General features: G+C 37.1%; 1 protein-coding gene across 3 annotated transcripts in view; it reads right to left on the bottom strand.

Annotated features, from left to right (window-relative positions):
• Positions 1-5,038: 5,038 nt before the first annotated feature.
• The window catches only part of LOC148874838 (GBF-interacting protein 1-like), a 42,932-nt gene continuing 20,050 nt past the window's right edge, over positions 5,039-27,920 (bottom strand). For 2 of the 3 annotated variants that reach the window (XM_088963787.1, XM_088963785.1), the window contains 5 exons: positions 15,762-16,143; positions 13,952-14,219; positions 13,278-13,442; positions 10,190-10,693; positions 5,039-5,941 (listed from right to left, as the gene is read on the bottom strand). In XM_088963787.1, the coding sequence (XP_088819913.1) occupies positions 5,642-5,941; positions 10,190-10,693; positions 13,278-13,442; positions 13,952-14,219; positions 15,762-16,143 (1,619 nt within the window). In that variant the 3' untranslated portion in view covers positions 5,039-5,641. The remainder of the gene's footprint in view (positions 5,942-10,189; positions 10,694-13,277; positions 13,443-13,951; positions 14,220-15,761; positions 16,144-27,920) is intronic. The other variant, XM_088963786.1, reaches the window with a different exon arrangement.

Below are 27,920 nucleotides of genomic sequence, written 5' to 3'. Positions count from 1 at the left end.
CTGCATCCTTCTCTGGAAACTAACTTAACCGAAATTACATCAGTCGAAAAACCCAAGAAAAGAACTCGTGATACAGTAAGTCCCACATGCCTATGGCATTACCGACTTGGCCATATTGGTGTTGACCGAATCACAAGGTTAGTAAAGGATGGTCCTTTGGATTTTCTAACCGTAGAAAATCTTCCCACTTGTGAGCCTTGCCTTCAAGGTAAGATAACTAAGCGGCCATTTGACGGTAAGCCTGAAAGATGTGTAAGCACACTTGACCTAATACATACTGATGTATGTGGTCCCCTGAGTGTTAGGACACAGAATCAACACGTGTATTTCATCACCTTTACAGATGATTTTTCACAATATGGTTATGCGTACCTAATAAGACACAAGTCTGAATCTTTTGAAAAGTTCAAAGAGTTCAGACACGAAGTCGAGAAACAGTTGGGGAGACAAATTAAGGCCCTTCGATCGGATCGAGGTGGCGAGTATCTCTCTAACGAATTTAGGGACTACTTGAAGGTCAACGGGATAGTGTCACAATTAGCTCCTCCTGCTACACCTCAACTCAACGGTGTTTCAAAGAGGAGGAATAAGACCTTGTTGGACATGGTCCGGTCACTTCTAGTACGCTCAGAATTACCCACATCTTTTTGGGGATATGCATTAGAGACTACTATCTGCGTACTAAATCGGGTCTCAACCAAATTGGTTCCGAAGACTCCATATGAATTATGGACCAGAAGGAAGCCAAGTGTAAGACACTTGAAGATTTGGGGCTGTCCTGCACACGTTAAAAGAACAAGTGCGGACAAGTTGAAATCCAAAACCAGTTGTTGCCTATTCATAGGCTACCCAAAAGATTTGGTGGGTTATCTATTCTATGACCCAAGTGAGCAGAAAGTGTTCTGTAGTCGAAACGCTCAATTCTTAGAAACCGAATACATCTTGGAACCCATCGTTAGGAAATAGTTCTTGATGTAGAGAGTTTAGGAGCAGTGGGAGATGTCCTACAAGTTTCAGGTAGTGACCAACCAAGAAGATTCACTTGGGTATCCAGGCCACCAATCCGATATGGTTATGACCAAGATAGCTACCTGGTGGAAGCCTTGACTAGTGAGGAGGATCCCGTAACTTACGTGAAAGCTATGTTAGACATAGATTCCCAAAAGTGGGTGGAAGCCATGAGAGCTGAGATGGACTCGATGGAGACCAATGGGGTCTGGACTCTAGTAGATCCGCCCTCCGGGGTAAAAGCAATTGGTTGCAAATGGATCTACAAGAGGAAGAAGGGCTCTGATGGCAGGATTGAGACCTACAAAGCTCGTTTGGTGGCGAAAGGGTATACTCAAAAAGAAGGCATCGATTATGATGAAACATTTTCGCCCATGGCCATGCTTAAATCCATTAGGATCCTGCTAGCTGTAGCAGCATACCATGACTATGAGATTTGGCAAATGGATGTCAAAATCGCGTTCCTGAATGGAGATCTTAGTGAAGATATCTACATGCAACAGCCGCAAGGCTTCATTGCTGCTAGTCAGGAACATATGGTATGTAAACTTAACAGATCCATATATGGACTAAAGCAGGCTTCTAGGAGTTGGAACATCCGTTTTGATTATACCGTCAAAACGTTTGACTTTGAGCAAAATCCGGATAAGCCTTGTGTTTACAGGAAGTCCAGTGAGGATAAGATCACCTTCTTGGTGTTGTACGTGGACGATATCCTACACATTAGGAATGATGTAGGAATGTTGACTTCGGTCAAGGTATGGCTATCACAGCAGTTCTCCATGAAAGATCTTGGAGAAGCTTCATATATACTGGGTCTTCGACTCTATAGAGATAGGTCAAAGCGGATAATTGGATTATCCCAGGCTGCTTACATTGACAAAATCGTCAAAAGATACAGCATGGAGAACTCCAAGAAAGGAAACGTTCCTTTCAGGCATGGAGTCACTCTCTCCAAGAAGATGTCTCCCAAGACTTCTGAGGAGACTGAGGGCATGAGAGATGTTCTCTATGCCTTAGCCGTAGGGAGCATCACGTATGTCATGTTGTGCATTCACCCGAATATTGCTCAGGCAGTGAGTGTGGTAAGTAGATTCCAGCCCAACCTAGGGCAGGAGCATTGGACTGTTGTAAAGAAGCCATGCATGTTCTTTATTTCTTAAACAAGTCCAGCTTAAATGCAAGACATTTTCCTTTTAAGTTCTAATGATACTCTTTTTTGAAGACAGACTCTATATTCTAAGTAATGAGTTTGTTCAAGTTACTAATTGAAAAATCTAGATGAGGTCTAGATTAGGTGGTTACTAAAACCTACTCCATGTGTTTGGTTGATTGCTCCATAAACATTCTGCCATCAGCTACCAAAATTAGCTTAAAGTATCGAAGAGCTATATGAACTTGGGTTCCTTAGCCCCAAGTAGATCATGGATGATCATTTACCTTTAACATTTGATACATTAAGATAACTCATTTCATTCAAATTTTTATCCAAGCGATCCCCTATGATGAATCCATTGTTCCAAGGAAGATGAGAGCATTTCTCACAAGTCAATTGCCTATAGCCCAAGAAATCCAAAAAAAGACGGCAATGTGGCAAAACGGAACTATTTACTTCAAAGATCTAGCCCCAGATATCAATCCTCCAAGTTTTGGAAGAATCTACCTTTGTTAACCAATTGACATTGGACACTTTCCTTCCACTAAAATGTCATAAAAACAGAACTTTACAAGTTTTGGAATGTATTTCAATCTCCAATGTGGTCTATTCAAAGGATGAGTTTTATTGATTTAGTTTTAGAAGTCTAATACACAATCGAGGATAACCCATTGTGATTGTTACACATGACTTACCTATGAATCCAATTGTGGTTATTATTCCAAGGACGACGGTGGTATAAGACTCATCTTCAAGTATGATAATAATTGTAAGTAGGTTAAAGGAATGGTAATATTAAAGGGAAAGATTACTAAAGGGTAGGATGGTGAGATATATTCTTCATAGACATAATCTATAATTCTGCTACTAAGGCCTACTTTGAAATTTATATTATTTGCCTTTGTAGATTTTAGTGGGTTGTAGTCTTCTATTTTATTTAAATTGGTTTTTGCATTTAAATTAATATTACCTATTTGAGTATGTTGATTATAGGAAAGTTTTGACTTCAGCTCTTTGAATTGCTTACTTGAAATTTTTATTATTTGAGTTTGTGGATTTTAGGAGACTACAAGTATCCTGTTTTGTGAAACATGATATGGATTGGTATTTCAGCATTCAAATTTATATTATATTATTTTTTTAATTGGCTACATGATTTAATCATTGCTCTTTAATTGCTATCAATTGTTGTGCTTAGGAATTTTAACACTTCATTTCCAAATTTATTTTGAATGCCTTAGTGTTCTTACTACTGTGAGGCTAGAGCAAACAAATCATTTGAGTGTGACATATTAGATACTCAATATAAAACTTGCTTTTATTCTATTTTCTCTGTTAACTTGTATGAATAGTTCCACAAAAGCATAGATACAAAAACAAATTAAATGTACATATTTTCAGTATGAATATTGGAAGCAATGGTTTATATTCCAAAGGGTCCTAACATTGCCAATGAAGTTGGAGATCACATTTGGTGTTCTAGATGCATTAATTCTTGACATAAAATAGCTTTTGGTGATACTTGGAATTATGCTTTAACACATTTATCATTTTTGCCTTTTTGTCGTGATATCTAATCTAATAGGACTTTATTTAGAATATTTGCATTATGTATAAGTGGGAGATGTTTGAATATTATAGCCGAAGTAGTTGAATTGAATGGCTTAATAATCTGTCTTTATAGTGAATAAAATCTAGGAGGTTGCAAGCTCCTTCAAAGATGAAGCTAAGGTATGGCATTGATTACTAATTACCATACCCTCAGATTTTTTTTTTTTATTTAGTAATTTTATCCACACAAACAAATATGTCATTTAGTTCATCCATTTCAATTTGTGTGTGTGTGTGTGAAAGGTGAAGTAATGCATATTGTATTCAAAAGGGAAAAAGTCCCTATATAGTACGGTGCTACACACCAAGTGTATACATTTCATACCACTATGTGATCAATCCATAACAGGTTTACAAAAAGGAAAATACAATTAATGAAAAGAATTAATTAGTTTGTGTTTAAATAGCATGTTAGTTGTCAACTAATAATTAATTGAATAGGTGAATAATCTTTTTCTCTTTTTACCCCAAAATGTTAGCTATATAAGAGTTTTATTTGCCTTTTGCTATTTATTTTCTAGGTCATTCTTTTTCACATTTATGATAATGCTTCCTATGGCTAATTTTACATGTGCTTGAATTTTCTATCTGAATTATATGAGTTCGAAAAAATCCTCTTCGACTGAAGGTGTGTTTTCGTGATCTTAATCCATAGTTTATTTTTCTTATAGTTTTCAAATATTTGATTCTCAGACATGTATTATGACTTTGTATTGTTGGTGTTGGGATACCATGGTTTAGATGTTAGAAACCAACAAAATTAACATTTTAATGATTGGCTTAGCAGTTAGCACCAATTGTCAATTTATTATGAGATGAGTAATTAATGGACACCAATCTCTCTGCCTTCATGAACATCTATCTTGGCGTTTAGCAACATCTCAGGTCGCTACCGCGGTCGATAGTGATAAATGACAAGAACAACATGGTCTCTTGGAAATGAAATTGCAACTTGCAATTTGCAAGCAAATCAATAATATGCTTTGGAGGATGCACTGTTTCCAAACGTCTACCATGATGGAGATGAAAGTCTTGGAAGCTGAAAAAAAGGGGAAAAAAAGAACAAAATGCCTTGTGGGTTCCACAGTGGAATGGAGATAAACCACCTAGCCTTGAAAGTTATTCACCTTCAATGATCAACAAGACAGTAGTTATGAGGCAATATGATCGTTTGGGTTGAAAATTGAAAAAACTTCCGACTGTCTTAATCCATTGTGCCACCTGAGTTTTTAAAACTGAACCTGCAATGAAACCTGCAGTAAGTTGGAACAAATGAAATGCTACTTTCTCTTAATACCAATTACAACAGTGTGTGCTTAGCCAAAAAAATTACAACAGTGTAGTACATCGTTCCTTGCTATCAAAATTTACTTTACAGGTAAGACAGTGGAACGATTAAAAAAGAAATGGAAAATCCCACCCACTTACATCTTACCTTCCAAAAGTCCTAAGAGACCTCAAAGAGAAGGAGAAAGAAGACTAAATGAAAAACCTTTTACCACCCACAGTAACTTAGGAAAAATAAAAGTTAAAAAGAAATACCAAAGGACAAGAACAAGGGAAAAAACAAAAAAAAAAAAAAAAAAAAACTAGCCGGCAGCAGAGAAACAACCTGCATATGCCTCCCAAAACCAACTTAAAATGGTCAATATCAATGACAGGTGAAATAACACCAACCGTCCCCAGCCCAGCAATCTAGGATACTTTCCACAAAATTCCCAGCAACCCTTTATATGTGTATGTACACTCAGAACAGGCCGAGTCCTATATTTCTCCCTGACGTCTCCCTCCAGAACCGTCTCTCAAAAAAAAATCCGAGGTTGATATGTTATGGTTTATCAGCGGCCAACAAGGATTTATCTAATTTCAGTAATTATTGGTCCAGTTGATCTGTGCTCGTTGAGGTTGCTGAAAAACTCCAGCAGGGGGTCCCACCATCTCAACTGCTCCAGCCATTGTCTGAGATTGCTGCAGTAGCGGGTGAACAGTTGCAGCAGCCACCGTTTGGGCAGGATGATAGATTCCAGGTCCAGCAAAAGCACCATGGCCTCCCTGTGTCGGAGCAAACGTCACATGCTGCCCCTGAGGAAGGTTGTAGAAAGAGCTGGGCTGCAAGCTGGAAATGTCTCTACCTGGTGCAGGAATCCAGACAGTCGAGCCTTCACTCTAAAAAAATGAAGAGTGAGACCACTTTGTTATTTGTAAATCCTTCTCCAAAGTACTCAATAATTTATCATATCAAGTGCATAATACGCATTGACATGTACATTCACAAAAGAGAAGTTGAATTTCACATAGTAATGGCATGTAGGTTATAACATGAACCTTTCAGAGTAATTAAGCCGAGGTCACAGTATGAAACATGTCAGATAAGAAATTTGGTTTTATGCCAGGGAGATCAACCTTGGAAGTTATATTTTTTGATAAATAACCTTGAAAGTTATATTTATAAAACAGCAGTGTTTTAAAAGTGCAAGGCACAAAAAAAGCGCAAGGCGCAAGGCGAGGTGCATGCCTTTTTAAGAAAGGCACAAAATTACAAAAAAAAAAAAGCTAAAAAATAAAAAAAAAATCAGAAAATTCTAAAAAATGCCCAAAAAAATCAAAAAAAAAATTAAACATAATATTAATAAAAATATAAACTTAAATTTTAAAATAAATTATTTAAAAAACCTATTATCTAAAATTAAAATACATAAACATAACATGTAAAATGTATTCAAATGAAATTTTAAAAATAAAAGCAAACATATAAAGCATTTTCAAGCATGTAAAACCCACAATCTCCTTTTCTCCTTAATTGCATTGCTTCAAGTAGTTAATGTGATATAAAACATATTGTGTTCTTGATTCTATGAGTCGCCTTTGTAGCACGCCCCTCAAGGCAAACCCGAACAAGTCTATGTTTAGGGTCTGAAATTCTTATTTCTCACATAAAAATTAATGATTTTATAACTTTCATTGCCTTTTCAGAAGGTGTTTTATTGCAATGAATGAATGAACATATAAAAAGGCGCACACCTGGGCTGAGGCACAAGGCGCATCAGGTGTGCGCCTTTTGAAAGAGATGCGCCTAGGACCTAGGCGAGGTGCATACCCCAAAATGCACCTCGCCTGTGCGCCTAGGCACACCTTTTAAATCATTGTAAAACAGTTTGGGGAGAAGAAAGATATATGGTATTCATTGATTGAAAAAATTCCTAAATTTATAATATGGTGGGTGCCAAGTTTAGTTGGATTGAGTTGAATTTAAGGGCATGTAGGAGAATACGTGAAAGACTAAGAGGCATATAAAAGCATTTTCAAAGGAATCAATTTCAAATACAACACTCAGATTCATCCACTACCTATCAAAAAATCAGATTAATCTACATGATGATGAACATAAATATTTTTCATGATAGAAGATAGAACAGCATAGTTGTTTATATTTGCCTTTAGTGAAGGATGTCTCAAGGTCCAGTCATATGAATGAACTTGATTAATTGAGTGGTGATTTTAATGCAGTGCAGCATAATAGGGAATTTCCAGCATTACTACAATTGTTGCCCTAGTACTATTTCCACCAATGTTCAAGAACCGGGCCAAACATAGAACCAGAAAAGGGAGAGATTCACGGGTCAGACAAAACACATTAAAGAGGCACAAATAAATGCAATTGAAGAGATGTATTAATAGTAACAAGACAAAACACATAATAAGGTCTTGGGTTCAAGTCTTGTTATCAACATTTTAACGTTTCTATTCATGTTATGACCTGGGCAGTTCCATAAAACTGGGACTGATTCACCAGTTTTCCAATTAAACCAGCTGGTCAGTCAGTTTTTCATGAATTATGGTTTTCAGTGTATGACCAAACCAGCCGAAGGGTCAGATCACAATTTAACCGGTTCAATCGATCAGTCCGGTCTGGTTTTCTAAACAATGATACAGGCACCATATCTGTATCTAAGATCTAGTTAGGAAACAAATACAAAATAAGAATTAGTAACAAGAAAAAAGGAACATTACACATAATGTGGCGTATATGTTACATAAAAAAGTATACAATTTCACAAATATTATTGTGGTTTCCAGCAGAATCTGTTGTCTAGGCAACCAAATGACCAAGGAAAAAAAATGCAAGCACTGTTCTTGAATTTTCAAATTACAATTACCTAGCCATCTTATGAATCAGAAGGCACCCAAAATTGCTCAGAAACATGTATATAAAGGGTACTGTAACACCTCACACACTTAAAGGTGCATGGATAGATAAATGGTGGTACTTGGAAACTTAATATGAAAATATTATCATTATGAGAAGATACCCTAAATGGCATCAGACAGGCATAAAAAAAAAAGAAAAAAAAAAGCAAGTAAAAAAGGTTACAAAGGGCACCAAAAAATGCTCAGAAAAATGTGACACAAGGGTACTGTAACACCAGTACACCACACACTTAAATGCATATAGACGGATAAAAGCTGATGCCTGGAATCAAATGTATGTGCACAATGCTCAGGCCTGGAAAATAAATAGAGAGGATTGGCATTTCAATTGGACAAATTGAACCACAATAGAGGCTTCCAAGATCCTTAGAAAAATGTAAAAGATGAAAAGAAAGGGAGAGAGTTGAGAGACAAAACTAAGTGGAAGTGAGGAGACAAATGAAAAAAAAAAAAAAAAGAGAATGCATCGCATGCCAAAACATTATTTTCATTGTTGGACCACTTGAAACTTTACAATGGCACATAACTTGTAAACAGAAGAGGCATACAGAAAGCAGGACAGATACTCTAATAAGTAGGACATGTCAACCAACCAGGTAGTCCATTATGTCAACACATCCCTTATTGAACCCAAGCATTTAACCAACCTCTCCTCACAATAGACACGTAATTGTAACTAGTGAAATAAGAACCATAGAACGATAAAATAAAACAATCACACATAGGCATTACAGTTTCCTCCTTTTATTCTCTTCTGACAAATTCTTGTCTTATCATCAAAATTTTTTTGCGACAACATCATACTAGGAAGGCTATGGAAAAACCTATGGTCAAAAAGCATCGCTGGGTGAAGCAACAAGCCCCAATTTGTGCATTTTTTAAATTCTTGCCATTGTCACATGTTTCACTGTTTTCTCCAAGAGAAAACAAGATATTCCATACAATGCTAAAACAACATTAAAAGGAAGCCCACGTTTCCGACCCTAAAGTAGGCTAAATCAATGTTGTCAAAATCTTACGATTTAAAATACAGTTCAAGGTTTGAATCATGAATCCCAAAGGTTTTGATTCAAATCTTATGTCTGAATCCTTTTCTGCATAAATCTTATTATTTTTGTTTGAATCCTATAATTTGATCAAAAATATTACAATTTATATGATTTCTACGATTCACTACAATTAAAATAAATTCAATTAAGAATTAGTTCTCTACTTTGTTGGCAGCTCCATAGGGAACCCGGGACTGGAAGGAATAGGGGTTTGTTCAGAAATTCAGAAAAAAAAAAAAGTTCTGGCAATGTATTCAGGGCCAATAGGAGTTGGAGATTCAACAAAGGTTGAACGTCAAGCACTTCTTCAGGGGTTACAACTAGCCAAACAAGCAGACTTTAAAAACTTGGAGTTTGAAGAGGACTCAGAACTGGTGATTTCCTGGTCTAATTCTAGAGGTAATGCTCCCTGGATAATATAAACATTCCCTGCGAGAGATTGAAAGCATAGCAAGGGAGATCAATGCCTCTTTCACTTGGATCAGAAGGACTGCAAATGGAATGGCTGATTCACTAGCAAAACAGGGAGTTTATGTGCAACATCTTTTCTGATGGCTGTAATCTGTTTTCATCTTTCTCTCAAATTAATAAAATTAATCATTATTTGCTGATCAAAAAACGTTCTCTACTTTGTTTTTTTTTTCTTTTTTTTTTTGTTTATATTTAGTTTTGCTAGGGAGACTTTTTATACAGCCCTTACTAGAACATGATTTATTTACGTTAGTTAAGACTAAAAATTGAGTTTATTTTCCATCATATGTAGGTTAAAGAGCCATTGTATGTAGGTTTGTTAAATTTTCAAGCCAAACTTGATTATATCATCCTAGGCCTGTATTGTATAAGTAGTCAATTCTATCGTTTTACATACATATACGGTAGATATAGATTAAAAACAGGGTAAAGTCATTTTCCTATATATATATATATATATATATATATATATATATATAGAGAGAGAGAGAGAGAGAGAGATCATAGATAGACTTTTAATATGTCTATGTTTAATTTTTTGACAAGTTTGCAAAAAAATTGAAATAATCTTACAATTTATGATACAATTCATGATTCAATTCGACAACTTTCTCTATGATTTACAATACGATTATGATTTTCAAAGCATTCACTAAATAGATTAGGGGAAGGGTAAAACACAAACCTGCTGCCCAGTGATGTAAACATTATTTTCCTTGAATTGAGAAGCAGCAAGGTCCTCATTCCCAGTCGAGTTTCCAGTAGTTGCAGCTGGACTGGGACTGTAGCTAGCTGGGGAGGAGCTGTATGGTCCATAACCAGTCGGCATTCCAATGTGAGCTGAGTTGCCTGCATTAGCTCCAGGCTTGTATTGTGAAAGGGAGTATTTGACACCTGTGGCAGCAGCTGCTGCTGCTGCAGGAGTTGGATATACATTACCAGCTGGAGGTTGCTGCGGGAAGGCAGTGTTGCTTAAAAAATGGTGAATAGGGGGCGGTACATAGAATGGGGAGAAATACTGGCTGTATGGCAGGTAATTAGGTGGGAAATGGGGTATATGTATCCCAGCAGGCTGCCGGAAAACAGGAACTGGTTGCTGAGTCACTGCTATAGAGCTCTGCATAACTCCTGCAGTTTGTGTGACAAGTGGGGTTGGACCTGTTGTAGACAGTACAAGAGAGTTCCCACTCTGCAATTGGACATAGATGTTGGAGTTAGAACTGATAAAAAAAAGTTAAAGGCAAGGAAAAGGAACAGAATGTACATTCTCAAATAAAGCCATGATCACATACATACATGGACTGAATATACAATTAATGCAGAATCATGAACAACTTCTGACTACAATAAAGCAGTTTCCCTACATATTCTGAAAACAGATGCCCTACTTACTAGATACTACAGAAAAGACAAGGCACAAACAGAAAATACTGCAACCAAATATGAGAAACCAATTTGTGCACACAAAACATTCTAAGGATAATTATAACAGATAACAACATTTTATAGATGATAATTATAGTACTAAATAATATTTTCTTCAAATCAAACATATAATATACCAAGGCACTATACCAAAAATAACATATCTGCTCTTCAGACAGTTTTTCAGAAATGTTTGGGGAAAATGTTCTCTTGGTTAGCAGTAAACAATGTGCTCAAGAACAGAAATTTTAGTTCCATTTTTACTGTTGGGAATCATTTCGTAAATCAGGGTTTGGGGATATAGTTCCGCTTGTGCAGTTTTTTTGTAAATCCCTGTGTATAGCTCCTTGTTTGACATGTTTTTTGCCTTTAATGAATATATACTTTACCTGTTTCAAAAAAAAAAAAACAAAGCCTAATATATCTGCTAGGGTATACCACTGGAACATAAAATTTGTACCTGGCCACAGCTCAAATACATACTTTTCCCATCTCCCAAAAATAATGTATCAGAGAAGATTTTTTGTGTTAGTATAGGTTAGTTTTTTATATCAGAAACACAGAAAATCATTCATTAATTACTGAAACAAAAAAGAAGTTACAACAAGAGCTTGATCTCACTTAAACTTGCCATAGATCAGTTTCCTTATTATGTTTACTGCACTGTTGTCTAGAGAAGTGTAGAGTAGTCAATCTCATTGTCATTTATTAGCTAAAATATGGACACTATGGAAAGGTCTGTTTCATTACTTAAACGGGATATTATAGTGAATGGACATATAAAGAAGCCTGGCCAATCGGGAGATTAAGATTTTTCTTTCCAAACAGTAAACAACTTTCTTCTTCTCATCATATGTGCCTGCAATGTCCTTTCTTTTCTTCTTTCTGCAGTCTTCCTTCCTTTCTTTCACTAAGACAAACAGACCTTGTTCATGATATCAGAGAATGGTTTGTGATCAAGCTTAAAGGTTTCTGCAGCTCTCCTCTCTTCTTTCCCTTTCTTAGTAACATTGGAAGCGGTTCAGATTTGATTTTTCCTCAATATCTTCTTTCCCTGATTGAAGCGAGTCTGGATTCAGGTGTACCCTTTACTTGTATAAACAAAGAGGGACTGAAATTCTAATTCTTGAAGATAAGTTGATGTTGATGAATCAAGAAAGTGAAGATATAATTGGTGAGTTTCTGGTGATGTGATTTATGTGGAAAGTAGAGTACTGCTTAGATGCTCAAACAGTATAGTTGATGGTATTTGTGATTGGCTCATAATTGTGATGATAGAATACCAGACTCTTGGTGTTGAATAGTTCTTGTGGAGGACATGAAGAAGGTCATAGTACGAATGGTCGTAACAAAATTTAGATTGGTTGTAGTCTTGGTAAGGTCACCAATGTTAAGTTTTGTACTTATTATGGCCCTAAGAAACATACTATTGACTATTGTAGAGACCTTCATGGAGTTCGTGCCTTTCACATTATGGTCTTGAGGGACATATAAGTGACTTCAACTTATGCCAACCAGGCTTCTTTTCATGATGATACTTCAACAATGCAATCATCTACCACCTCAGCTTGACAGGGTAATGAGACACTAAGAATTACCAAGGAGGAATACTCATTAGCATATCTCTGCATCTTTGGCATCTTTTTCCATTGCTATTTTAGCTCAATCCTCAAGTGTTCGCTCCTGCTTCCTCTCTACAACTTCTTCATGGGTTATTAGGAGCATTGGATCATAACAGGTACATATACTTGATTTTACTCGGCTTGACCATATACCTATTCATCTTAGCATGTCACTCTTGATAATGGATTTACCATCATATGTATCTTGTAATATGAAATGCTTCTCCTACTCCACATCCATCTCTATCCTCCTTAATTCTTATCTGTTTCTCATTTCCTTTTAACCTAAAATGTCAGTAATTAAATTAAGGGGTCATTTGATAGTGGCTGAACTTGCTGAACTGAATGACATTGTTTTGTCTTTAGTGGATAAAAATAATTAAATATAAAACATTCAAGGGTATAGTAATCTACCCAACTTCAACTTCAGCCATTAAGAACACTACCTCCTTAAAAGCTTATTTACTTAAGGAAGCAACAGGTTTTTTTTCAGTTCAGCCACTTCAACTGTTATCAAATAGCCCCTCTTAATTGTTGTGCCACATTTTATCCTTCTTGCTATGCATTTCTAGCTTTAAAAGACGAAGAGGTATATTGGTGGAGGACCTGAGTCGAGGGGGGGTTGTACTATCTCAATGGTGGAATCATTTGAAAGAGCAAACCTCTAGAGGGAACTGGCCTTTATATATACTGTGGGCAAAGTTAGAATGTTTCAAAAGAACAAACCTCTTGAGGAGACTGGCCAGTCTGTGGGGATAACACTGCAATGTTCCCATTGTACTTGGTCGCAGCTCCAGGTGCAAGAAAGGGAGAGAATCGGCCATCTCCATCTGTGCCAGGGCGGTAAAATTGGGTATAATAGCTTGTAGATGGATCAAATGGCTGCTGAACCTGAATGGAAAATGTTCATTGGCAAAATATTTTTTTTAGAGGGCAATACAAACAAAACTTACAAAATAGGGAAAATTTTGAAGTCCAAATTGTTGAGTAAGAATGTCTCTTAAGAAATAGGGGAAATTTCCAACCGCCATAGTACCCAATGCAACCAAGTTAATATAGAATGGAAGTTCAGGTTCGCTAAAAGAATTGGGATGTTGACCTTGCAATGCTCATAAACAAATTGTTACTAATTAGTTTCAACCACACTAACAATATAGATGCCATTCATAAGTAGAAAAATAGAAGGGCAAGGATACGAAGGCCTAGAAGCCAAAAGAGGAAGGAAATGGAATAGCCAAAGCCTAAAAACATTGTAATTAAATTCTCAAACATATGAACTGTGATGACATAATATGCTGAGCCAGTATGGCAATTTGGCTCATGCTCATGGGATATAGACTATAAAATGGCAAAGAATTGAATGAATACAACAAAGCTTGAAATTGAGAGACATGACATGCCTGAGGCTCAGAGCTTTCAAATGGTGCAAGCTGGTTCCCTAGCACTGATGGCATGAACCCAAAGCTATAGGCTGGGGCGGTGTGAACAACTGAGTATTGAGGACCTCCAGATGGCAAAGTTGTCTCTGGCTTGGACTGATCATATTCTGGGACTGTAGTGGATGATACATCAGCTTCCCCAGAAGATAGATTTTCTCGCCTGTGTGTTGGTGATTGTGAATTGTCAAGATATTCTTCTTCATGAACAGTTGAAGATGCATTCTGATTGCTGCAGTCAATTATAATAACACTAATAAATACAAAAAAAAAAGCGTAAAGGGAAAAGCTAAAAAGAAAAACAGAACAACTTGTACTGTGACACAGAATATCAGAAATGTGCTTTTCAGTGGACTGCATACATAACACTTTTGAAATAACCAAGACAGAGCACAAGTGAAATGAATTGGGCGGTACACCCTCTTTGTATGTGTTAAAATTGCTAATTAGAAAGTATGCTACATTGAATGGAGCCATTCAGATGACTTAACCATGCCATCTATCTTACTTTCACTGCACCCACTTTGACTTGGGAGTTGGGACCCTTGTACAATGAAAAATCCCCAGTCCCCTGAAGTTGCATATCAATCTGCCACTGCTGCTAAGAGCCATCTCTCTGACCAACCCAATCTCATATTAAATTGAGCAATTGCAACAACTATAATAATAACAAAAATAACAACAACAATAATAAAATCAATATAGGTAAGGTCGGAATCAATACTGTTTGAACGATTATTGTCATTTTGGTTTTTTATTGGGAACAACAAAATTTATTACATTACTTATCTTACAACTATGGTGCCATAAACCCCTCTTTGGTAAGTTAGCCAAGGCTAAACTCCTACCCTATTACACTGGTATTTTACCCCAATACAAAGAAATTCTATGTTCACCATATTTTCTAAAGCCATCTGCTAGGTGGTTAACACTTAAAAGTCCATTCCAATCTCCAAAGATAACTTAGATATTTTCCTCTCTATGTTTCTATACTCCACACCTGCCGCATTGTCCTTTACCCAGTTAATTACAACCCTTGAATCCCCTTCAACCTGTAATCCAGTGTAGTTGAGTGACTTAGCCAACCGGAGACCATGCAGCACAAGACATAGTTCCACTCTAATAGAAATTATTATCATTTCATTTGCTTCTTCATCCTTATCTATTTTTAGTCTTTGATCGTAACTCATTGTACATGGATTTGGGTGAAAATAGCTAGATAACAATGTACAGTGACTCATTGTACATGGACAAAGATCATATATGAAACTATAAATACAATGATAACTTCAGTGTTTCAAAAAATATATTGTCATTCTGCACAACACCACTTCGGCCATCCTCAGTGGAAGAAACGAAAAAGATAGCCAAAAAGTCACCTCAGAATAGATAAAAGAATTGAAAAACCAAGTCAGCATAACCAATATGATAGAAAGTTTCATCACTTAATATGTACTAATAAGAATTTGGCTACATGAGAAATTGATCAAAAAGTTGCTGAATCCTATTTTGTGCGCATACCAAATGAAGCATTTAAAATAAACCAAAGTATATACGCTTTCTCCATACCAGGTAAAGAAGTCAAAATATCTACTCTTTTATTTCCTTTAACTGAAGCTTCTCTTTCATACTCAATTGAGCAAAACAAATGCAGAGTATAAGGAACAACCATGAAAAGTAGTAGTTTTTTACTACTAAGATATCAATTTCTTTTTTGTATACAAATCAACTTAATTCTTTCACCAATAATGAGTCTAATGTGTGGATTCATCACCTTGACGAAGGCTCCTCGGCTGTTTCTTCAATCCCTTGGGAAGATTCAGATGGAGGTATAGAGCTTTTGTCACTTTCAGGGCCATTGGGATAGCTTGTGGTCAGACTAAAACCAGCATCAAAGCTTCCAAAACTCAATCCACATCTTTCAGCTTCAGGGACTTGTAGATGTTGTGGAATGATAACATGTTGACCATCAGACAGATGCAACTCTCCTATTTTCTTCTCCAACTTTGAATTTTCAGCTTCTGAGGCAGAGGCACCCAATGCAGGTAATGGCTGAGAACTCGCTTCAACTGTGATAGATGGAACCTCACTTGTCCCAACAGCTCCAGAAGCTTGAGCAGGATTTATTGGCTTTGGTTTCCACTCTTTACTGGGGCCTAGTGTAAATAAGATTTAAAAACAAAAAAAGAAAAAGAAAATTCTGCAATTAGTTTCCAGTGGTAATATTGACCATTTAACCAAAGCATTCAGAAAAGTACAAGAAACAAGAATCCAAACTAAAAGTCAATATCAATCAAATTATGTGCATAATCTATCAACAAAAAAAAATCAAACTCTGTGCATATATACCATGCACAAAAACCAAAAAGATTTCCAAAAGAGAACTTCCAGAAAAAGTTGATAGTTTTGAAGGAAATAGAAGCTCAAAAAGACAATTTTCAGGATACTCAATTACTGACTACACACAAGAGTAATTACATATCCAAGTATAAAAATGTGCTAGCAAGGAATAAGAGATATCTCTTCATAATCAAGATTCCTATGCACTGATGCATTTAAATTAATTTCAGGTTATCCCCAAGATGGGACCTATAATATGACAAGAAACTTTTTTTTTTTTTGAGAAAGGTAAAGTATGGTATATTTTTTTGTAATCAAAAGTATGGTCCTCTGTACAATGAGAAGCTGTACATGGCATCCAATTAGGGAACCCAATAAAATCCACCCTCAAAAACGAAGAAAAAGTATCATTTCTAAATACATTGTGGACAGACAGCCAGCCCTTTAAGTAACATACTGCTGCATTTATCACCCCTGATTCTGAAGCCGACTTCTGTACAAAAATTTTGCAATTCCCTTCATGCCAAATAGCCCACAAGATCATAGATGGTATTGTGATCCAACAGACCTTCCCTTTTCTTGTCATACCTGAGACTTGCTAACCTTCTAACAGATCTTTCACCGACCCAGGGGAATACAATTGCAAATTTATCACTCCAAGAAAGTGCGGTCAGACTGAAGCACTAAAACTGCAATGAAAAACAAGTGACCAACTGTTTCCTCCTCTTGGTTGCAGAGCACACAAAGAGAGTTTGGGACAGTAAAGCCTTTCTTCAGCAACATATTCTTTGTCAAACATTTTCTCAAAACTTCCACCTTTAGGAAAAATTTTACTTTTGATTTGATGGTGCCATACTCCCCCAAATGAGTTTACTTGGGGCTAAAAGTCACGTCACCAACTAGCCCATTATAGCAGGAATAAACAATAAACTCCCGAGATTTTGTCCACTTTTTTATCAGCAACACAGGAAAATATTCATTCATTAAAAATTCAAAGAGAGGGATTAAAACAAGAAGTTGTGAGAAACTAGCCAACCCATTACATAAACAGCTAGCCACCCAATATTGTATTACAATTGTGCCCAGTACATATGTTGTCTTTGAACCCCTGCTTATCAGCCAAGCTGTTAGCAGATCTTCCAACCCATTTTATTTGAACATTGAAGTCTCAGTCTCTAGACAGCCATTTGAAGCGCCTGAATTCATTTCTGAGCTGCCAAACCACCCCCTTGCCTTTTTTTCAGTCATCTCACTACTATCTTCGAATCACCTTTAGACCTGTTCATGGGCTGGGCTTACACTGTCTTGGGCTCGAGCTTCAGGCCGGACCCATTAGAATTTTGACAAAAGCCAAGCCCGAGCCCGGCCCATGAACACGTCTAATCACCTTCAATGATCAAACTACCTATTCCCAACTCTTCAGCTTTCTCAACCCTGAAACCTACTGCTAAAAATTCTGCTCTTACCGAATCACCTAGCTTAGTTGGGCCTAAGAACAAGGCACAAATAAAACCACCCTCATCTCTAATCACCCCTCCAATTCCTAAGGGGACTAGATTGCGCACACTACTGCCATCAAAATTCAGCTTCATCCACCCACCCACTGGGGGTGACAAGACCTCTAGGAGCTTTTGTTTCCTAGAGGAAGAGCCAGCTATTGCCCCCCAACTCCTGAATAAGTCCTCCACATTGAAGTCTGATAAGAATTTCAAGGTCTTTACCAAATGAGAAACTCTCAAAGTTACAAGTTCTAACATTGTCTCCTTACTCCTTTCCTTCTCCCCAAACACTGTTGAGTTTCTTTCTTCCCACAGTGTGCAAATCACTGCTGTCCTTATACATCTCCACAGGATCCTGCCTCTCCTTTTCGTGCTTCTCAAAACGTAAGGGCTAAATAACCTTGACAAGCTAGCAGGATGGTTCTACAACCAAAAAGAGAGGAAAAAAACATTTTCAAATAGACCTGTTCATGGGACAGGCTTCAGGCTTGATTTTACACTGTCGGTCTCAGGCTTTGGATCAGGCCCATTAAAGTTTTCGCAAAACCCAAGCCCAATCCCAACCCATGAACAGGTCTATTCTCAAATGCAGCAAATAAAGGAACAGGAGGTTAAGGATTAAGAGTTTGTCGACTTCCAGCATCTTGTATCCTGGACTTGCACCTGTTGATCGTTAAGGACTTCAAAAAGTTGAGCCACCAAATCCAGTTCCTGATCAGTGTTAAGGAAGGTGACCAAATAATCTTATTATTCAAACACATTAAAAAGAAACAGAAACACTTCCTTTAAAGCTCTGTCCCCACACCAAGGGTCCAGCCAAATACAAATCCTCCTCCCATCCCCTACTTTGAGCTTTAAGCTATCAAGAAACTTATGAAAGTTTCAGAGATGTCCTTCCAAACCGTGCACCCATAAGACATTGGAATCCATCACATCCCACCCATTGCTTCTCAAGTCATACATCTCTTCTATGAGCTTTCTCCACAGGCTTTTTGGTTCATTAGAAAACCTCCAAAACCACCTTCCCAGCATAGCAACATTGAACTGCTTAACCTTCCTGATTCCTAGCCCTCCTTGAGACAAGGGTTTACACACCTGTTCCCAATTAACCAGGTGATATTTGCCTATTTGGCTGAATCCTTCCAACTAGCCCAGAGGAAGTTCCTCATCTTCTGCTCTATTTTATCAGCCACACCAGGAGGAATTGAGAAGATGGAAATGAAATAGGCCGGTAGGAGTGCAAAGACGCTTTTTATTAGCATCACCTTGCCTCCTTCAGATAAATAATGAGCCTTCCAGGAGGTCAGCATTGAGTCTATCCTTCAAAGGACAGGACAAGTAGCATACCAAACAAAAATATTCATTTTACAAATTTACAGGTTTTCTGAAAAATGCTGCATGATATTGTATTGCTGTAAACAGCATGATATAACCTCAGAAAAGGATTGCAGAGTATCTGTGTATAACTTTAGACCATGTATAATGTGTACAAAAAGAAACTTAGAAACATCAAAGATGATATTGACCCCTTTTTTTTATAAGTTGGTGATATTGGCCCATTGATTCCAATTCATATCAAATGTGTGACACCAGAAAACTGCTTTAAAGCTCCCAGCCCACCACATGAAGGTCCACTCAGCCTTGCTGAGTAGTTGAAGTTCCTTCAAGGACAAGGGCTTCAAAAATCCAACTGTTCCTTTTTTTATCAGCAGAAATAATTCATCATCATCATCAACATCACCCATGCCTTATCCCAACTATATGGGGCCGGCTACATGAATCCTGTTTCGCCAATCCGTTCTATTTAAGGCCATATCCATTGTTAAATGATCCCAACTGTTCCTTTTTTTATTTCATCATCATCATCATCAACATCATCCATGCTTTATCCCAACTATATGGGGCCAGTTACATGAATCCTGTTTCGCCAATCTGTTCTATTTAAAGCCATATCCGTTGTTAAATTATTAGTGGTTAAATCATTTCTTAGTTCTTACTACTTCTACCCATGTCCTTTTTGGTCTACCACGAGCTGCTTTTCTAGCCCCTTCAATGTGTAACAAATCACTTCTTCTAACTGGCACAATAGGTGTGCCCAGCCCATCTTAGTCTACTCTCTCTCATTCTATCATCTATTGGAGCTACTTAGGTTCCTACAGATAACTTCATTCCTAATCCTATCCTTTCTAGTATTTCTACTCATCCATCTTTGCAGATGCATTTCTACCACATTCATTTTCTGGGCATATAGCTTCTTGACTACCCAACACTCTGCTCCATACAACATAGCTGGTCTCACAACTGTTTTATAGAATTTTCCTTTTAATCTAAGTGGTATTCGCCCATCACATAAAAGTCTAGATGCACCCCTCCACTTTGCCCATCCTGCTCTAATTCTTTCTGTGACATCCTTCTCAATCTCTCCCTTGTTATGAATTATTTAACCAAGATACCAGAAATGGTCACATTGAGTTACCTCTTGGTCTCCAATCCTAAGTGTATCTTGATCTACACCTATTATTACTAAATTTATATGTCATATATTTTGTTTCAATCCTACTTATTTTAAAACCTCTTGTTTCTAAGGCATTTGTCCATAAACTTAACTTTGCATTTAATCATTCATTAGTTTCATTAATTAAAACAATGTCATCCGCAAACAACATGAACCATGGAACTTCCTCAATTCCTCCTAAATATGTTTAGTCAATTCACCTATGATCAATGCAAATAGATAAGGGATAAGTGTTGAACCTTGGGGAAGACCCATAGCAAATATAAAAATTTAAGTCTCTTCCATTGGTGTTCTAACATTGGTTGTTGCCCCCCCCTACATATCCTTAATTAGGTCTATATACCTATTTTGAACCCCTTTCTTTTCTAAGACACACCACATTATCTCTCTAGGAACTCTATCATATTGCCTTTTTCTAGATTAATGAACACCATATGAAAATCTTTCTCCTTCTCTCTGAACTTTTCTATCAATCGTTTCAAAAGAAATATAGTTTCCATGGTTGATCTCCTTGGCATAAAGCCAAGTTAGTTCTCTGATACACTTGTTTCAAGTCATAATCTTTGTTAAGTTATTCTCTCCTCAAGTTTCATAGTGTGATTCATAAGTTTAAGAGCCTAATATTTATTACAACTTTGTATATTACCTTTGTTCTTAAACATAGGCACCATACTATTGTTTCTCCAATCACCAAGCATCCTCTTTTGTTTCACTATCTTATTAAATAGCTTGGTTAGCCATAACAAGCCTACCTCTCCCATACCTTTTCATACTTTTATTGAAATCCCATCAAGACCTAACGCCTTTCCCTTCTTTATTTTATTTAGTACCTTAGTATCCTCTCCATTAGTATCTAATGGTATCCTCTCCCTCCATTATTAAAAATCCCAATTAACCAGGTGCAATTTTATTTAATACTACTACTATTGTTAGATTCTCCTCCATTAGTATCCTCTCCCTCCTTTTTTTGATAAACGTGCAATTTTATTAATCATAGAAAAAGCGTACAATCAGCCTAAGAGGAGGCATGAGATATTACTGTTAGTGTCGACTGTATAGGGGTGGTTTTGTCAATTTGTTTATGTTTGGTGTGAGGTGTCATGTTTTAAGTTAAGTGGTGTGTCCCAACAGACCTTTTGTTTTTCATTAGAAAAGTATAAATGCAATCTCGCCGACTAGGGAGAATTGAACTCTCTCTCTAGTTTGAACCAGTTTTTCCTTCTCCTTTCCTCTCTTCTCTTATCTTCTTCTCTCTCTATCCTTTTTCAGTTTTCTGCTACTGTTATTTCTTACTGAATTCTAGTGCAGGTCTGAACTTTATCATGGTATCAGAGCAACTGTGACAAATTCAGATCTGCCCAGAATTCTCTTTACCGCCATTCAGCCTAGGGTTTTCCAAATTTTTGCATCATCAGTTGGAGACATGGAAAAGGGCTGAAAAGGAGTGATCGCCCTTTCCCTTTGGAAGTTTTCACGCCTTCACTCGGTGGTTTAGTGGGTGTTTGTGGTGGTTTGTAGGCAACCCTCTAATACAGCTACCCTTGCACACTCAAGTATGGTGTGTCTAGCATCCAAACCCAACCCTTGCTAATAGTTCCACAACTTCCATTCGTGATGTTGGTAATGTTCACATAGACTCTTTATCCCTGTCATCAGTTTTGTATGTTCCCAAATTCCCTTTTAACCTTATGTCCGTTAGTAAGCTTACCAAGTCTCTTAATTGCTCTATCACTTTTTACCCTTCTTCTTGTGTTTTTCAAGATCTCAAGATGGAGATGAAGATTGGCGGAGAACATGAAGTTGGTAGACTATACTATCTTGACGGTGGTGGTGGTTCGTCAACAGCTCTTCAAACATCTCTGTGTCCTCTTCAGTGGCACTGTAGACTTGGTCATCCATCACTTAAAGCACTAAAGTCAATTGTTCCGTCATTGAGTCATCTTTTTGTTTTGGATTGTGAGTCGTGTTAGTTAGGAAAACATCATCGTGTTCCCTTTAGTCCTAGGGTTGATAATCATATGTCGAGTCTTTTTTCTTTAGTTCATTCAAATATTTGGAGTCCATATAAAATAGTGGCATACAATGGTTACAAATATTTTGTTATTTTTGTTAATGATTATTCAAGGATGACATGGCTTTACCTTATAAAATAAATGAGTGAATTGCTTTCCATTTTCCAAAAATTTTATAATGAAATTCAACCAATTTGGTGTACACATTAAGATTCTTCGTTCTGATAATGGCTGAGAATACTTTTATACACCATTTCAAGAGTATTTGGAACAACATGGCATTATCCATCAAACTTCATGTACCTACACCCCACAACAAAATGGGGTAGCTAAGAGAAATAACCGTCATCTTGTGGAAACTGCATGGTCCCTTATGCACCATATGAATGTACCCAAACATGTTTGGAGTGAAGTTGTGCTTACATCTTGCTTCCTAATTAACCAAATGCCCACGCCCATCCTTGAAAGTCATTCTCCTTCCACCACTTTGTTTCCTACATTGTTTCCATTTCCTCTTACTCACAAGGTTTTCGGGTGTGTATGTTTCGTTCATAACCTTGGACCTGGAATGGACAAATTAGATGCACGATCCACCAAGTGTGTCTTCCTTGGCTATTTCCGAACCCAGAAAGGATACAAGTGTTATAACCCTAGTTATTGGCATTCCTTTGTATGTCCTGATGTTACTTTCTTTGAGTCTACTCCATTTTTCTCTAGGTCAAGTGATGTCCCTTCTTCTTCTTCACCTCCTCCTCTTCTTCCAGTTCTTGTTGAGGACCCCATTCCATTTGTTCCAGTCGTGACTAAGTTTTTGCCTCCTTCCTGTTGAACGGCCACCAATCCATCGTGTATATGCATCAACGACATGTACCAACTCTGTCACCATCAACAGATCTGGCAGTTGTTCCCACACCAGCCACACCCCCTGTTTCTGACCTTGATCTTCCTATCGCCTTGCGGAAAGGTAAACGCATTTGCACACTTCATCCCATTTCTAATTATGTTTGTCTCTCACCTTCTGCTTCCCATCACCAGTTTGTTTCTTTGTTGCCTTCTATTTTTGTTCCTATGGATGTCCAGGAAGCCCTTGTCTCTCCAAGGTGGTGCCATGCAATGGAAAAAGAAGTCTCTACTTTAGCTCATAATCATACGTGGGATCTCACCACACTCCCTCCTGATAAGCATGTTGTAGGTTGTAAGTGGGCATACACTGTTAAGTATTTACCTGATGGTAGTGTAGAGCGGTTGAAAGCTAGACTGGTTGCCAAAGGATATCCCCAAATATATGGTATTGACTACACGGAGACCTCTCCTGTTGCTAAAATTGGTTCAGTTCGTGTTATGATATCTCTAGCTACTATGTATGATTGGCCTTTATTTCAGCTTGACATCAAGAATGCCTTTTTACATAGTGATCTCCTTGAGGGGATCTATATGGAGTAACCACCGGGGTTTGTTGCTCAGGGAGAGGATGGTAAGGTGTGAAGACTAAAGAAAGCCATTCATGGACAAAAACAATCCCCCCGTGCGTGGTTTGGTAGATACAGTGAAGTGATAAAGAAGTTTGGAATGAAACAATGTCAGGTTTATCACTTAATATTCAACTAGGATTCACATGCTGGGAAGATTTTATGGTGGTATATGTAGATGATATTGTCTTTACCGGCAGTGACTTTGGGGATTGATGGGTTGAAGAGCTTTCTGCAGGAGCACTTCCAAACAAAGGACCTTGGTAAATTAAAATATTTCTTGGAGATATAAGTAGCAAGTTCTAAGCACAGTATTAATTTGTGTCAGATGAAGTACGTTCTTGATTTGTTGGAGGAAATAGGATTGCTAGGTGCTAAACCAACTAAAACACCTATGGAACCAAATGTCAAGTTGAATAGTGATGTGGGTGAGTAGTGGTGGGTAAACTAAACTACCTAACCATTACCCGGCCAGATATTTCATTTACAATTAGTGTGGTGAGTCAGTTTATGCAAAATCCTCGGGTTCTACATTGGGATGTAGTTCTAAGGATTGTAAAATATTTGAAGGGAGCTCCTGGCCGTGGCTTGTTACACAGAAGTTGAGGAAATCTTGAAATAGAAGGATACACCAATGTTAATTGGTCTGGTTCTGTATTTGACAGAAGGTCCACTACAGGTTATTGTACCTTTCTTGGGGGTAATTTGGTAACATAGAAAAGTAAGAAACAGATAATGGTGGCAAGAAGCAGTGTTAAAGCTGAATACAGAGCCATGGCACACACAACTTGTGAGCTAGTGTGGTTGAGAAATCTTCTACAGGAGATGGGGAATTCAATTGACACTCCAATGAAGCTTTATTGTGACAACCAAGCTACAGTCCACATCTCTTCTAATCAAGTTTTTCATGAGAGAACAAAACATATAGAAGTTGATTGTTACTTTGTGAGGGAGAAGGTGCTAAGTGGAGTGACAGCCACTGTATATGTTAATACACGAAATCAATAGGCAAACTTATTCAATAAAGGGTTGAGTCGAGGAAGAGTGGACTACATATGTAACAAGCTAGAACTATATGATATATACTCACCAGCTCGAGGGGGAGTGTTAGTCCAAATGTATAGGGGTAGTTTTGTCAATTTGTTTATGTTTGGTGTGAGGTGTCACGTTTAAGTTAAGTGATGTGTCCCATACTTAAGTAGGGGCATAACAAACCTTTTGTCTTCATTAGAAAAGTATAAATACAATCTGGTCGACTAGGGAGAACTGAACTCTCTCTCTAGTTCAAACCAGTTTTTCCTTCTCTCTTCTCTTCTCTTTTCTTCTTCTCTCTCTATCCTTTTTTAGTTTTCTGCTACTGTTATTTCTTACTGAATTCTAGTGCAGGTCTAAACTTTATCAATTACCTTCCCTTGGAGCTTAGCATTAAGCAAATAAACAGACACTAACCTGAATTACAATTATAAGATAGCCCAAAACAGGTCACCCCTTGTTTAGCCAAAGAATCAGCCATTGCATTAGCTGATCTGCTAACCAACTGAAACCTAACTGCCATATTTCTTGCCAGCCAACTTACCCTCTCCCTACTGTTCATTTAACAATTTTTCAAAATAGGTTTTCCATCTTTGTTTGATTCCTTCATCTTTTACCAAGACTCTTCGACCCTCATCTTTAATGCACCTAATATGGTTTAAATCTTTGTGTTTCCTTTCTCTCAACTTTGCTTTTATACAATCCTTTTTCTCCCTCTCTAGTGACTAATTTATGGTAAACCTCATCATAAGCCTCACGTTTAACTTCATTCACTTTCTTTTTAACTTCCTTTCCTTTCTTATAATTTTATATTTTTCCCAGCTTTCGATGTTTCTAGCTTTTTTCCATTTTTGTGTGGTAGGCTTGTTTTAATCTAATTATATTTTGAACCTCTTCATTCCACCATCAAGTTTCTTTAGTACTTTGCCACTTCCCTTTGTATTCTCTTAAGACATCCTTTGTTACTTTCTTTATATTGTTTGCCATTTCAAGCCTAATATCATTAATTTTCCATGTAACTTCCAATTCCCTTCTATTATCAATCTGTTTCTAAAATGAGTTAGATTTTCTCCTTTTAGGTTTCTCCACCTAATTCTTGAACACCTATTTTCTTCCCTATTTCTCTTTCATTTCCTAATGCACACATCTACCACCATTAATCTATGTTGTGTTTTTAAGCTTTCTCACAGAATAACTTTGCAATTTTTACACATCATTCATTCTATTCAAGGTTCAAAATACCGGCATATCGGGCCAATCGATACAGTTTTTCAGGCCTTTTTTTTCCACAACCGGTTCAGGGGGGGCAGTTTAGGTCTCCTCTACCCCCTGAACCGGTCAGACCTCCGATACACCCACTATAGGGGCGTATCGGAGGGGTCCTGAAACAGTACATATCGGCCGATATGTGCCGATACTTTGAACCTTGATTCTATTCTCCTCGTAAGGAAAAAATCTATTTGAGTTATGTTTGCCCCACTTTTAAATGTTATCAAGTGTTCATCATTCTTTTGGAAAAAAGGTGTTTCAAATTACCATATCATAAGCTACTACAAAATCTAATATTGTACCTCCTGATTCATTCCTCTCCCCAAACTCAAATCCTCCAAGCACCATATCATATCCTACACTTCTTTACCCCGCATGCCCATTTAAGTCTCCTCCTATAAAAATCTTCTCTTCATTTGGAATTTCTTGGTTTAATCCTTTAAGTTTTCCCAAAATTGTCTTTTAAAATTTTCTTCTAGACCCAATTGAAGGCGCATAAACACTAATTATGTTAATGATTTCCTCACCTTAAACATGTCTAATTAAAATTATTCTATCCCCTAATCTTTTAATATTTACAGATTCATTTTTTTGAATCCTTATCTACTATTATCGCTACACCATTTCTATTATTTACCTCTCCCTGTATACCATAATTTGTAGCCATCAATTTCCTTAGCTTTTTTACCCTTCCATTTAGTTTCTTATAGGCATGCAATGTTAACCCTTCTCTTCATAGTGTATATTAATTACATAGTTTTTTTCTATTAATGTTCCTACATTCTAAGTGGCTAAGCAAAATCATGTTTCTTGGACTAGCTTCTTTACTCGCCTTCATCCAGAAAGATGTGGGAACTCTGGTGTATTCCGCACCACAACCGAGTGTTGCGATGGCAAGTCACTTACAAGGACCATCCAATGTGCCTAGGTGTACACCTGATGCACCTTGCGCCTCACCCCCTATTTGTTAATATTGATCATTCATTCATCCTAATAAAATATCTTCTTAAAAAGCAATTAAAATTATAAAATCATTATTTTTTATATGAGAATTAAGAATTTTAAGACCGTAACATGGTCTTGTTTGGGCTTCCCTTGAGGAGTGTGGCACAAAGGCAGCTCGTAGAATTAGGAATGTAATATGTTTTACATCACATTAGCTACTTGAAGTAATGCAATTGAGGGGAAAAAAAAAAAAAAGAGATTGTGGATTTTACATACTTGAAAATGTTTTATATGTTTGGTTTTATTTTTAAATTCTCATTTGAATATGCTTTACATGTTATGTTTATGTATTTTAATTTTAGATAATAGGTTTTTAAAACATTTATTTTAAAATTTAAGCTTATACTTTTCATTAATGTTCTGCTTAATATTTTTATTTTTTGGCATTTTTTTAATTTTTTAGCATGTTTTTGTATTTTTGCGCCTTGCTTCAAAAAAGGTGCACACCTCGCCTTACGCCTTGCACCTCAGGTGCAAATAGGCCCCTGCGCCTTTTTTGCACCTTGCACTTTTAAAACACCGGGACCATCCTAGCAAACTCTTGCCCACTTATCACTACATTCGAGTTAGGGTGCAACATTGTCATTTTCTGAGAATGCCTAGTATGAGCACGGAAAGACAAATGAGGGTCCATATCATAAGAATTTGGCAAAAGTTTTAGTGTTGGCTGCCAACCAGATGTACCTTCCTTTATCAATAGAGGGAGTTATTTTATTAACTCCTATCACATGCTTTTAAGGAAGTTGAAAATTATTAAATCAATAGAGGGAGTTATTTTATCAATCTCTTTTC

This window comes from Nelumbo lutea, chromosome 1, assembly GCF_056320005.1.
Source record: "Nelumbo lutea isolate HS-2025 chromosome 1, American lotus-T2T, whole genome shotgun sequence".
Lineage (NCBI taxonomy): Eukaryota > Viridiplantae > Streptophyta > Magnoliopsida > Proteales > Nelumbonaceae > Nelumbo > Nelumbo lutea.
The sequence above is the reverse complement of the archived record's forward strand: the minus strand, read 5'-3'. Positions and strand labels throughout refer to the sequence as shown.